Source organism: Solanum tuberosum, unplaced genomic scaffold (assembly GCF_000226075.1).
Source record: "Solanum tuberosum cultivar DM 1-3 516 R44 unplaced genomic scaffold, SolTub_3.0 scf00116, whole genome shotgun sequence".
In the NCBI taxonomy this organism is placed as follows: Eukaryota; Viridiplantae; Streptophyta; class Magnoliopsida; order Solanales; family Solanaceae; genus Solanum; species Solanum tuberosum.
This window is the reverse complement of record NW_006239040.1, coordinates 1,107,561-1,121,418: the sequence shown is the minus strand read 5'-3', so window position 1 is coordinate 1,121,418 and position 13,858 is coordinate 1,107,561. Positions and strand designations below refer to the sequence as shown.

Below are 13,858 nucleotides of genomic sequence, written 5' to 3'. Positions count from 1 at the left end.
TCCCAAGAATTTATTCGAAATGTTATATAATTCCTTATCATAAATTTTAATATTTGGTGAATATATGAATAAATTTGAAACTCAAATCATATTCCGCCAAGGATGAGACATGCTTCACTTTCCCAAGAATTTATTCGAAATGTTATATAATTCCTTATCATAAATTTTAATATTTGGTGAATATATGAATAAACTTTGAAACTCAAATCATATTCCGCCAAGGATGAGACATGCTTCACTTTCCCAAGAGTGAGTGAATAGTCCCTAAAACCTTTTATTTTTACTATATGAATAATCATTTCTACGTGTTTATAGTTTATACTTGTATATGCAAAGAGTCAACATCTTATTATATAACTTGAAAAATATTCTTTCAAGTTAACAAATATCAATTATTTATTCCAATACAATACATTGGTTCTTGTTCTCATAAATCTTATTAGTAGATAATAAATTTTAAATAGTTTAATACAAAATTCTAAAATATCAAATAATGTTCTACAGTCATTTAACTAAAAACTTAAAACTTTGAAAAGAAGATTTACTACCTTCGTGATGACCGATGTCATCATCATATAAGGAAATAATAAAATTTTCTAAATATTTTGTGAAATATCAAATAATGTTCTACTGTCATTAATATTAAAAATTTGCTCTAGAGATGAGAGATTCATACAAATTAATCATGTGTCAGGCATCAGATTTGAACAAGTGACATGGTGACTTCAATCCTCAACTAGGATATCTCGATTTGAACTAGCAACACATAAATTTTCAATCCTCTAGTTTACCAAATTTAAAGTGGAATTGATAAATTGAAAGTGTCATTTTTCTATATGCTTTCACACAAAAAGGATTCATATTAACTAGACATAATACATAAACATGACCCATCTACTAAGAGATGCACCATGTTGATAGGAATCGGCAAAGACCTTCTTGTACACGTCCTCGATGGCAGCATTCATGGCAATCATCACTACTTTCTCCCGAGGGCATGGTATGACTTAACTTCAGCGGATAACTATGCCCTCCAACTTTGAGTGTGCACAAGTAGGCACTTAAACTTGTATAAAATTGAACAAGTAGACACACGTATCCTACATGACATAATACACGTAGGACGCCACGTAGGACACACAATTGCCATGTAGGGTGCCATGTAGGATGAATGTGTCTATTTGTTCAGTTTTATACAAGTTTAAGTACCTACTTGTGCACACCCAAAGTTAAAGGTCATAGTTATCAGCTGACGCCAAGTTAAGTATCATGTTTATCCAACTATTTTAGTTATTTTATGAGCTATCTTTCAGGTGTATAAGTAAATCATCCAATGGTATGTAATCAAATGTTAGAAAATCATTTCTAAGAAGTTTGATACCCTTGTTCCACTTATTCCTTTGAACTTGAATCATTAGCTAAAGCACACTTTTATACCGTTTTATCCATGTTTGGCATTATGTATATGTGTACCTACAAAAATATTTTAACTTTGCTATGTTATCTTTGATTATTCCTATCGGTTATCTCGTGATCTAACTACCTAGGGGTTGTTTGGAGAGTATTAATTATGTAGGTATTATTATGCAGGTATTAATTATGCATGTATTTGTTATGCAGATATTAGTTATGCATGTGATAAAGAGTGACAAACTTGTTTTTATTCAGTCATAGATTGGTCTAAAAAACGAGAGTTAACTTTCGTCTTGCGGAAAGTCGACAACTAAAGCCTTTGTTATTTCGAATAGAGTTCACCAATTTTCAATTTCATGTTTTAAATGAGATTAGTGGACAAGATTCAACTAAATTCTTATGAATGAAAAAAAGAATCAGAAAATTAGTAAATTACCACATGTCTCTTATCTCGTGGAGGCAGAGATGTTAGAGATTATTTTAGAAAGACTCTCGACTCGAGTAATGTACATCAAAGAAAATACATAAGGAAAGAGGACATAACAAATGACAGGAAAAGCATAACATAGCATTTAGAAGGATAAAAAGCAAGAAGCAATAACAATAATCAAATAATAATGCGATAATTGGAGCACAAAAAATAACAACTAACAAAAATAGTACGAACAAACACAAACATGTCCTACATTATTTTTCAGGAAAGTAATGCACGTATTTGTAATTATTTTTTGGCATAATACATAAAATAAACACTTGAACTTGACTTCAACTGACAACTAACATCTAAACCCCTCAATGCGTTCTATTGTGTTAGTTGAACACTCCGAAACTTAGAAAATAATCATCTACGTACTTATAAAATTTATGTCACATCAACGTTATGTGCCCACAAGATAAATGAAAAGAGTTGAAATGCTTAATTATCAGTTGAAGCCAAATTAATATGTATATCTTATGCTTTATCTTTTTGAAGAAATGATAATACATTGTCCTTCCCTTTTTTTGGTATAAAATTTGCTTTACGATTTTTCCTCTTTGTATAAAGCTAGGCAGTTTTCACTGTGTCCCCAAGGAAGCTACGATAGGGAATCTTAGTAGTCCAGTTGGTTAGTTATCTGAACTCTCGTTTTGTTAGTGAAGGTTCAATTTCGCTGCATTATAATCTCCTTCTCATTTCCCCTACCCCTACCCCCAATTTAAAACAAATAAATACTCCCTTTGTCCCAATTTATGTGACACTTTTCATTTTTCGAGAGTCAAATAATTTATGTTTGACTGGTAATTTACGCATGGAATCGTCAAATTTTTTGAAATGAAAAATATATATTTATTAATTAGATTTAAAAGACTATGAAAAATTTACAGTCAACGATATATTTATTTGAATCTCGAAATGCAAAAAGTGACATATAAATTGAGACAAATGGAGTAAATGAGAAGGAAACTACGATAGCAGGGGAACTAGTATAAAAGAGTTGGGCTGTAGACTGGGCTTTACAAAGCATTCCGTCCTCTGCCTTTTGGCTAAAATAAAGTGTAGTATCTGTTCTTACCAGTTTAATATCGTATACGTGGGTCATAGACTCACATTAACTCATAAGTTGCACTATATATGTGTACATTTCAAAAGAATCCGCATATATATACAGAGTTGGAGACGAATGCAAATGATTCAATTGAACTCACAGAACTCTGCCCTTTAAAAGCAACAAGTAATTAGCATTTAAGAGTTTTCTACGATCGATAACAACGTTCCCGGACGGGAAAAGAACAATAAAAAAGAAGGCATAGTATGCATATATTGTTAAGAGACTCTTAAATGAGCAAATAAAAATTTACTATATCACTACATCCTCCCCTTCCTAACTTGCTAGTTACAAAAACCTCATAAACCTGAACCAAGTGAATAAGCATCAAATCCGAATTCTCCTCCCTCTAACATGGCTCCATCTTGATCCTGCATTTTTTCAAACAAAATCATTTACTACGTTAACACGCCAATGTCTAAGCTATGCTGCTTAGACTCTTCGAAGATGTCAATGGGTGCTTGTCGGATCTTCCAAAAGTGCATTTTGGAGGATCCAACACGGCTGTGACAAACATTTTTTGAGAGTTTTAGCAACAAATGAGTTGATTTCACAGATTATTAGCTGAGAGTTGAGTGACCATTTAAGAAATCAACCCACAACAAACCAACATAACAATGACCGTTAATCTTTGAGAAGAAATAACGAGAGTATTCAAAATCCGTGCTTGTAAAAGCAAGCAAAGGGGACTAACTAACTAAGAAGTTGAATCTAACATAGAATTATTCAACTGAAAAGAGATGCATGAGCTTAAAGTTGAAGGCATCAATAGATGCATTAGGTGTTGATATTGATCGATTCGTACAAACTAAAAGAAACATTAGGATCAGACCTACCTGTAACTCATTTTCGTTTTCTTTTGTTAGTATAAACATATTTCAGTAGACCATATGAACTTTTTCTCAGACAGGCACAGTGAAGCTCGAAAACATAATTCTGTTTAGTGGAAAAGCTTTCGTCTTCCCTCATGAAAGCAGAACTTGCCTCTAGAGCACACCCTAGAAGGCATAGCTCGAACTGCTAGTAGCTTGTTAAGTTACTTTTCATTATTAAAGGTCGATTTTATGGAGAATTCCTATAAGTTGACTCATAAATATGTGAAGACAATAAACCTCACTAGTTTGCATCCAAGACATAAAGTTCCTCGAGTGATTAACTAACTCTGGCAATAAAAGGTGCTCCAAGTCCAAGTTGCCACAGTAGAACACAACCGACAATGCCATTTAATGGTGGTTTTTACTCCTCTTTGTGGTGGCGGTAGAGAGTGTGCAGGGTGGTTTGTAACCCTCTAATCTCTATCGGTGTTGGTTACAAGGTAATACCGGGTATAACTTAAATCACTCTCAATGTCATATAAACAGATATATTTTTAAAAACTTATAAACATATATTTATCTACGCTAAAAAGAACACCAAGTTAAGTAAGCATCCTTTCTTCAAGAAAACTTATCTGATCTATCACCACACCAGAGACCGCGGACTCAGGTCAAGTATTTAAAAAAGTAGTACGCTCAGCTGCTGTTCAGGTCTCAAAATGCTTCTTTTTTTAAAAAAAAAAGGTGTGCTGCCTAGGCCAGCTTGCGCACACCTCGTTTGAATCTATGACTAAACTTCAGAATAAAAGCTTCATAAATAAGACAAAGACCAAAAGAGGTTAGCTTACCCGTTTCATTTCACCCATAAGATCATCAAGGGAGCCATAACCCTGAGGAAGAAAACCAACTTGTTGCTTTGTTGTCTGAAAGAGGTAGTCTTCATTTGTCTTTGTCCTCGAGTCATGAGTTAATTTTTCACTTTCACGATTGTGTATGTGCATTGAAGAACCTCCATTTGATCTGCCGGTCAAAGAAGTCTCCACCCTTGTGCAGAACATATCATTGTTTTGGTCCATAGGATGAGTTAAAGAGGCCATTCCACCATTGCTAGAAACTTGAGAGCTCATGTTACCAAAAATATTGTTTGAATTGTGGGAATAATGTTGGTTCTGATCTGGCCACCGTTGGCAGGTTGCTTGGTTCATAATCTGAACAGCACCCCCTAAACTTTCACGGCATTGTGTTTCTCCTCTTGAAGACTCGAAAGGTACGGAAACTATGGCGGAGGTTGAAAAATCAACAGGGTTGTTCTGCAAAAGAGGGCCAGTTGAAGTATCATTGTCTCGTACTCTGTCTTGAGGCAAATGGCTGTTGCTGAAAGGTTCATTTAACGGAAAGGAGGTTGACTGGAACTTCAGAGGCTGGAGAGAAGTTTGCCAATTCTCATTATATCTATCATGGTCCAGAAAATTGGAAGAACCACTTACACCAGTATTGAAGGCCTCAGAGCTAAAAGAGGCTATGTTGAGAGATGTCTGATTTCCAAATCCCGTCCCCGTCAGTGGTTGCTGGGAATTCACTTGAAGCAAAATAGGATTATTTGATACATTGGGCATAGAGCTGTTTGCGCTACCAACCAACCTAGAGTTTGAGAATGTACTGGCCATTGTATGCAACCCTGACTCGTCCAAAGGATTCAACTCTCGTATGTGTGTGGCACACTTACTCTGCTGCAGTTGATCAAGCTCCAACGATGCAGGAATCCCTTGGAACAAATTAGCATTCTGGCTTGCAGGTGGAACATTTGCATTAAATTTCATCAAGGCATTGATGGAGTTGTTACTCAAATTTTGACCATGATTAGGTTGGAGCATAGGTGAAGATGCTAGATTGCGAAGGCTTACACCAGAAGGACTATTTAGTCTGCCAAGCATGCCTCCTGATGCATATGATGATGATAAGCTAGCCTGACCAAACCTTCCTGCTCCAGCCAACGTTCGGAAACCACCAAGCCCGTCCAGTGAACCCATTCGCATGTACGCAGAATCTTTACCCCCTAATGCAGCGGCAGCCAAGTTGGCTTGCTGGGCATCTGCCGCATTGATCCTTTTCAAGAAGAGCCTATACTTCTGTGGCACAGAACGAAAGACGAGTTAAAAATTTATACCTTTGTGCTTTTACCAAAAAGTACAGGACACGAAGGCCAAAGCACAGACAACTCCTGCAACACCTTTGTAACAACACAAACCTGATCCCACAAGTGGAGTTTGAGGAGGGTAATAAGCAGACCTTACCCCAACCTTGAGAGGTAGAGAGGCTGTTTCCGATAGAACCTCGGCTCAAGGAAAAGCATATCAAAACAGATCTGGAACACCTTTGTAATCGTTAAGACAATATTGGAGGAAATAATCTAGCTTAAGATCTGTTTTGTTTCCCTTCATTATATATCCACATGCATATTTAAACATAAAATGTTCGAATGAGCTAAATAACATTTGTGAAAACATAGCAAGAAATTTATTTTTCCTAAGATGTAGCAAGGGTATATGATTCTTCCTATTCTTGGTACATTCTTTTAACATTCACCTCATCCATTTTCACATCTCAAAAAAGGTCTAGCCGAAACCCCTAATTTTGTAAAATATAAAGAAACGGGACTCAAATGCAAACATAGGGAATTATAAAGAACAAAGAGAGAATAATGCCTGGAGATGGCTCGCCACATTCTCTCTTGTAAGTCCTTCAACATTCATCAGATCAAGAATCCTCTTAGGCACAGCTTCTGCATCAGAAATGTTATTGAGAAATAAGTCCATTAATAGGGGCACATACATAAAAAAAATAGACGAAGAATCTAAGATAACCACATTAATGCTAAAAAACTCACTTTCAAGGCCTAACTGATGAACTGCTGTAACAAACTTCTTGTGAAGCTCTATAGCCCAAACAACACGAGGTTTCTTCTGAGTTCCAGGATCTTCATCGTCATTTCCATTTTCATCGCTTTCATATTCTTCATCCTTCCTTTTCTTGTTAACCTTCCCATTTTGATCTGCATTACCTGAAAGCTGCGATCCTCTTTCACCTTCTCCGCCTCCCTGGTGAGCCTTGTCTTGATCATCAGACTTGTTTTGCTTCTTAGGCTCAACTTTCTTTCTCCTTATTACATGTTGCCATATATTCTTTAGCTCCTCCAGCCGGACAGGTTTCACCAAATAGTCACAAGCACCGTGAGTTATTCCCTTCATTACAAGTTTGCTATCACTGTTTGCTGACAACACTGGACAAGAAAAGGTCAATGGTCAAGAAACGAAACAAACTTTAACGGATTAATTTTGATATAAGCAACAAAGATCTTCAATTCATGATGCAAGAATATTGTATCTACCGGCAGCCAAGGGAAAAGAACAGCAAGGACAGATAAACAATTAAGATAAATGAAGGTATTTATACTTATGACAGGAAGATCCATCTCGAGACCAACAAGCTCCAGAAGTTTAAAGCCATCCATATCAGGCATGTGGACATCACTGATCACCAAGTCAAATCTATCTTTGTTTTCCCTCAACATCTTCAACGCCGTTCTTGCCTGACTCGTCGTAGTTACTGTGAAACAACAGACCATTTTCAGAAAATGCAATTTACATTTTGATTGGGAAACAAAAACATTTCAGTCAGATGGAAAGAACCGAAAATAAATGAAGGAAATCAAGTTAGGAAGTTCCAAATCTCCACATAAATTTACAATGGTACACATAGTTGAACTCCAAAGCAGTCATGAATAACGACAAAAACTATGCCTCAGTCCCAAGCAAGTTGGGGTCGACTATATTCATCTCACTTATTCATTTAAGTTCACATCATATAATCGTCATACTAAACTAAATAGAACTGAAAAATAAGTTTTACATACGCACGTGCACGCACGCATGCACACTCGCACACCAAAGCTGTCATGAACATCTCAGAGAAAACTAGGCTTCAAACCAGACTATCCAAAACGAGAGTACAATAATGGAGAATTTCGACTTGATTATACTCCACAGTTAATCTGTGCACAACAACAACTGCGCCTCAATCCCAAACAAGTGGGAGACAGCTATCCATTTAAGCTCAACTGCACAGTCAAGTTGAAAAAGCCAAAATCAAATCAAAAGAACTTCAAAATTCCTTTTTTTATTTATGACTTCCATGGTTGAAAAGACCACAGGGTCTTCCCGAAACAGCCTCTCTGCCTCCACGAGGTAGGAGTAAGGTATGCGTCCACTCTACCCTCCCAGACCCCACTTGTGAGATTACACAGCATATATAGCTGTTGACTTTCATTGTTGAAAAGCAACAATCCAATTTAAAAGGAACATGAACCATGCATGAAGAGAAAAAGCAAAATTAACAGCAATTGAGAAACATGAAAAAATTTGTAACTATGGACAACAAATTAAGAACCTTTTTCTGGGAGTTGAGATCTAAACTACTCCTTATGAAAGTCTAAATCAGAACAAAGTTATGATTTTTTTCAGAATGGAACAGAAAACAACTTCCCAAACAGCAGAAATTGCAAATAGCATCAAACTGAATCAATTCAGAAAACTTACCAACTACTCCAAATTGATAAACCAAAAAAATGAAATCTTTAAGCAAAAACATAGAAAAAAGCATAAATACCGTGATACTGGCATTTCCTAAGTAGTCCATCCAACAACTTCAAACAAATTGGGTCATCATCAACAGCAAGAACCTTCATACCAACTGGAAAATTATCATAGTTTTCCCTTTCACCACCCATATTTCCTCTAATTTCCTCCACAGTCATTTCAAGAACCACAAATTAAACAACCCCACAAGAGAAAAAGACCACCCAAACAGAATCTGAAGAAAAAGATTACAACTTTAGCACAAAACCACAAAAGGGTCACTTTTCAAGAATCTTTCTGAAAACCCCAGATAAGATAACACTCTGAATAAATCAAATAACTGATGAACAAGAAGAAGAAGAACAAAAAGAGGAGATCTTTAGAGAGAAAGAGATAAAAAGAAAAGAAAAAAAGAGAAGATTGGAACTTGGAGTTATAGTAAGTAATGATGGTGATTGGCCAGAACAAAGTGAATGGTTTTCAACTCAACAATACTCCAAATCATACAACTTTTTTTTAAGTCATTACAACACAACCCCACCCCCTAAACTCTTCTTCACCATCAAGACCTCAACTTTTTCTCTGTGTTTGTCTTTTGCTTTTTTCTACCCACCCCCACCCCCCTATACTCTCTTCTTATCACAAAAAGTCATTGGTAATAATAAAAAAATGATTTTTTTTCCATTTGTGCTAATGTTATATATGGACATAAAGCTATTACTATGTTTTATGCAGTTGCCAGTTGAGTGAATATATATTTTAGTCTTCTGTGAAGCTTTTTTTCCCAACTTTACTCTCTTTTTTTAACTCATATATGGGAACCAGAAGCATGCTTATTTGGAACTGAGCTTTTTGTAGGCTTTTTAGAAGTTATCACATGTGACTCATCTTCATCTACATTATTCACATTTCAAGAAATCTTAGCCTTCCATTTTGGATATTCAGTGTCCAAACTAATCTTGACCACTTTACCTCTTACCCTCCGTCCATAACGTATTGTATTGTATTGTATTATTTGAATGAATATAACGTTTGGATAGATTGTATCATTATCTGTTGTTACATAATGTTACACGTCAACAATTTGAATAATAACTCTACCAAGAAAGTAGGATAAATGTAGAATTGTTATAATATATCCTATTTTATTGTTTTAATGAATATGACGTTTGGAGAGATTGTATCATTATCTGTCGTTAGTACAAGTTTAACTACTATAGTACAGTATAGTACAAGTAGAACTACTATATAAAGGCCGGGTGATAAATAAAATAAGATTATTAAATAACAAGTAACAATCAAAACGAATATGATATTTTTAAACTACAATACAATAACGTGGGTTGTTCCATCCAAACAAGGTATTAATGATGATTTTTTGAGTGTGAAGTGTGAATTGAAATTTAGTTAGACTTCAAATATTTTTGTTAGATATCGCTTTATCTTTAATATAAGATCTTTTTTACACAAATTTAAATTTAATCGACTTTTGACTAGGGATGAAAAATTAAGAAAAAAAATCTTATTTAATTGGTTATATGCTTAAGTTTTTTTGGATCTTACTTGGATTTATCTAATCTAGAAACATTGCAAAGTAAAAACACAATTAAAGAACAATAGAAAATGAGATGGTTGACTTGAAAATGTATGATTTATACAGTAAAGTTATTTTTTAGGACTTTTTTTTAAATCTAAAAAAGTACTAAAACTTTGACAGAATGGGAAATTCATGAAGAGATATTTTCTAATTAATAATAATGATTTAGTACTTGAATGCTAATGATATTTTCCTTTTGTAGTTGTGTTTTACAACTTTCATTTCATTAGTTTCTTTGATTTGCGTGATTTAAGGTTTTATTTTTTGCAACTTTTTAAGGAATTGACTTCACATTAATTAATAAATTAATTGATTAATTAATTATATGAGTAGTCACCCATTAATTAGTTACAGCATTATTATTTCATGAGAAAATAGGGGTCTACAAACGAAATTAAATGATTGGCAATTTTTCCTTTTTGAAAAAAAAAAAAAAGAAATACAAATTTCTATGGTATGTTTAGATGAAAGAATTAAGAATTTTCAAAATCGAACCATAACTATAAGTTAATTGTAAAATTGGTTTATTGGTATTAATTATCGAATTATTGGTTGGTGAATAGATTAAAATTTTATACTAATTAACGATTTATCGTTGCGGAGTACTCAAATTTTTTATTGGGCAATTAGTTGACCCATTAAGAATTATCATACTTATATTTTTTTAAAGGAAAAAGGTCGTTTAACGGTATGATTTATTAGATATCGACTTTTAAATATACTAATCCGTTAGTTATCCAATAAAATATTGGTTGGTTCAGCGTCAGATTAGTAATTATCGGATGATTGTATATTTGTATTTGCTCAAACATAAGTGATCCCTTCTTTCACTTTCACTTTCACTTTCACTCCCATCAATATATTTAATTTCCCATCAAATAAAATATTTTTTTCAATACTACTTGAGCTAGTAATTCTGTAATTAAATCACAGTAAAAAATATATGAAAATTTAAATTTTGAGGATGCGTGCAGATAAGTATTTATTTAACAAATATTCATGTGTACAACAACTTATTATTTCAATACTAAAATAGGGCTTTAGAGTTAATAATATGTACTTCCTATACATACTTTAAAAAAGGGAAAATGATTTGAAATATATCTGAATTTTGATTGAAATTGCTGTAACAATTCCAAACTTTGGGAAGGACCTTTTATCCCTACACTATTTAATAGTGTATTTTAAAGGTATATATGCCCACGTGAACATCATAAATATTGCATCATTATGGGCACATATATACCTTTAAAATACACTATTAAATAGTGTAGGGATAAAAGGTCCTTCCCAAAGTTTGGAATTGTTACAGCAATTTCAATCAAAATTCAGATATATTTCAAATCATTTTCCCTTTTTTAAAGTATGTATAGGAAGTACATATTATTAACTCTAAAGCCCTATTTTAGTATTGAAATAATAAGTTGTTGTACACATGAATATTTGTTAAATAAATACTTATCTGCACGCATCCTCAAAATTTAAATTTTCATATATTTTTTACTGTGATTTAATTACAGAATTACTAGCTCAAGTAGTATTGAAAAAAATATTTTATTTGATGGGAAATTAAATATATTGATGGGAGTGAAAGTGAAAGTGAAAGTGAAAGAAGGGATCACTTATGTTTGAGCAAATACAAATATACAATCATCCGATAATTACTAATCTGACGCTGAACCAACCAATATTTTATTGGATAACTAACGGATTAGTATATTTAAAAGTCGATATCTAATAAATCATACCGTTAAACGTAATTATCCACCTAATAAATCTGATAAGTCAAATTGTTTTACATAATTATCCACCCAATCTATCCCATAAGCAACTCGAAAAGAATACTCTAAGTCGCTACTAGTTAAAAAGTCTTGACTTCAAAGCCTTGAGAACCAAATCATTAATGATTTGTCCCAATAAAATATTTTTTGACACAAATATAAATTTATCAAATTTGTAAGTATTGAATATTGAGTGAAATGCTACAATCATTTTCCACACATTGTTAGCACAATGATCACATGGGAAGATTTTTATTGACAACAATTTAACTCTTCATTCATTCTATTTAATCGGAGAAGTACTGAAAACATCTTTAAATTTGATATGAATTAGTATTAACTTTACACTTGGATTATTGACAGTTTTCAAAATATTCTTTCACTTGATTAATTAAACTTATATGCACCATTGATCTTGTAACATGAGTGAAATACATTCCTAAATTTCTCGCCAAGTTTAGGGTTATTTTCAACACTTATCTCGACTTTCTATTAAGAACCCAATGTTCCCGCAAGAGTTTGAGACTATACTTGCTATGTTATATGACATATATGAGGCGTATCTAAGTTTAGTTAGTCAAGTAGAGGTTGATTTTAAGGTTGTCAATAATTCGGAAATGAAACTAATAATTTGCGCTTCTAGGTGTTTCCAATGCTTCTCCCATTTAATAATATAATATAATATAATGTTTTATAGCTGCTTTTAGTGATTAGTGACTGTATCTTTGTTTTATGATTGAGAAATTCATATAAAGTTATTTTTGGTAGCTTTCCAAATCAAGAATGATGAATTTTCCCATATATCCTTTTACTTAAATAATGAGTTTAGTTCTGTGCTCAAATTTCATTGAAAATGTTAATTAAATTAGGCACAAACTATCAACACTATTTTAAAAATGATCTCGCAAAATATGAATTATTACTCTTCCTAAACATACTTGACAATAACTTTATAGATAAAAATAAAACTATGAACTGCTGTAGAAACTAATTAGTTAATCACAAATTATAATCTATATTTGTTTAACTGATCGATTCGAATTAATTAAGTTTTGTTTTGAGTAGTGTTAGATTTCTCCCTTCAATGATTTTGGTTGTATTGTTAGCTATTTTAATTTTATTTTCCTTCCGATCAGTCTATATAAGTTCTAATTTTTTTTCTTTGGTTACAAAATATAATATTATGTAAAAGATGACGATAAGTCTTATATAGAATGTCTTATTGATTTATTTTCATAATTTTTAAGGCATAAAATCATTCACTTGTCTATGTTGCATAAATCTTAGATACATTGAATCTATCAAAATTGACTATTATTTTATTTTTCTTTGTGGTCAAGAATAAAGTTAATATAAAAAAAACGTACGCAACAATTTTTTCTTTTATATAGAAATTAAGTTATAAAATTTATTGTTAACGTGTTGCTAAATACTTCATAGCTAGCCCTTTATAATTCATTATTTTCCTTTTTTGGTTGAATAATTTATCATTAAATAAAATTAGTGACAAAACTTTTTGTTATTTTGTGCCAGAGGTTATTAGTGACAGTAAAACTAATTAAAGGAATATTTATCTAAGCAATTTACCGAAGTAAAAGTTGCATAAAAGGTTAAGCACTAGAGGTAGTAACTTTTTTTTTTTTAAACTATATGGTACAATGAACTTTTAATTAAATAATTTAATAATATCATATTGGTCAACCATGTACCACCAATTAATTTGAGAATCAAATTCATTATATCAACATTAACTTAATCAATCCTCATTATGTAATTATTAGGAAAAAATTCAAACCTTCATTAGAGACATAATTTGGTATGTTGTAAATGACAGTGTGAAAACAATTGTTAAAATTATTATTTAACCAGTTTTAGCATGAACATTAATCTATAATATTCATACACATTTACTTTTTTTTTGTTGGTCAGACATACATATTTACAATTTTGATAGGAAACTTTTATAAGTGTGTAGATTTAAAAATTATGCAATATATATATATATATATATATATATATATATATGAGAAGT

General features: G+C 32.5%; 1 protein-coding gene across 1 annotated transcript; it reads right to left on the bottom strand.

The window, feature by feature from the left end:
* Window positions 1-3,064: 3,064 nt before the first annotated feature.
* LOC102587717 (two-component response regulator ORR24-like) lies at window positions 3,065-9,066 on the bottom strand. Its single transcript, XM_006350015.2, has 6 exons — window positions 8,480-9,066; window positions 7,268-7,420; window positions 6,702-7,094; window positions 6,520-6,596; window positions 4,663-5,943; window positions 3,065-3,370 (listed from the first exon to the last, which is right to left on the bottom strand). The coding sequence occupies exons 1-6, from the start codon at window positions 8,625-8,627 to the stop codon at window positions 3,299-3,301; spliced, it is 2,124 nt and encodes a 707-aa protein (XP_006350077.1). The 5' UTR covers window positions 8,628-9,066; the 3' UTR covers window positions 3,065-3,298.
* Between the last annotated feature and the right edge of the window lie 4,792 nt (window positions 9,067-13,858).

Bases quoted from the DNA above. Each gene is read 5' to 3' on its own strand.
- LOC102587717 (XM_006350015.2), bottom strand. From the start codon at position 8,627: ATGACTGTGGAGGAAATTAGAGGAAATATGGGTGGTGAAAGGGAAAAC. The intron at 7,095-7,267 runs GTATAAATACCT...TTTCTTGTCCAG, and splicing joins GATGGATCTTCCTGTCATAA to TGTTGTCAGCAAACAGTGAT. The intron at 6,597-6,701 runs GTGAGTTTTTTA...TTTCTGATGCAG, and splicing joins TCATCAGTTAGGCCTTGAAA to AAGCTGTGCCTAAGAGGATT.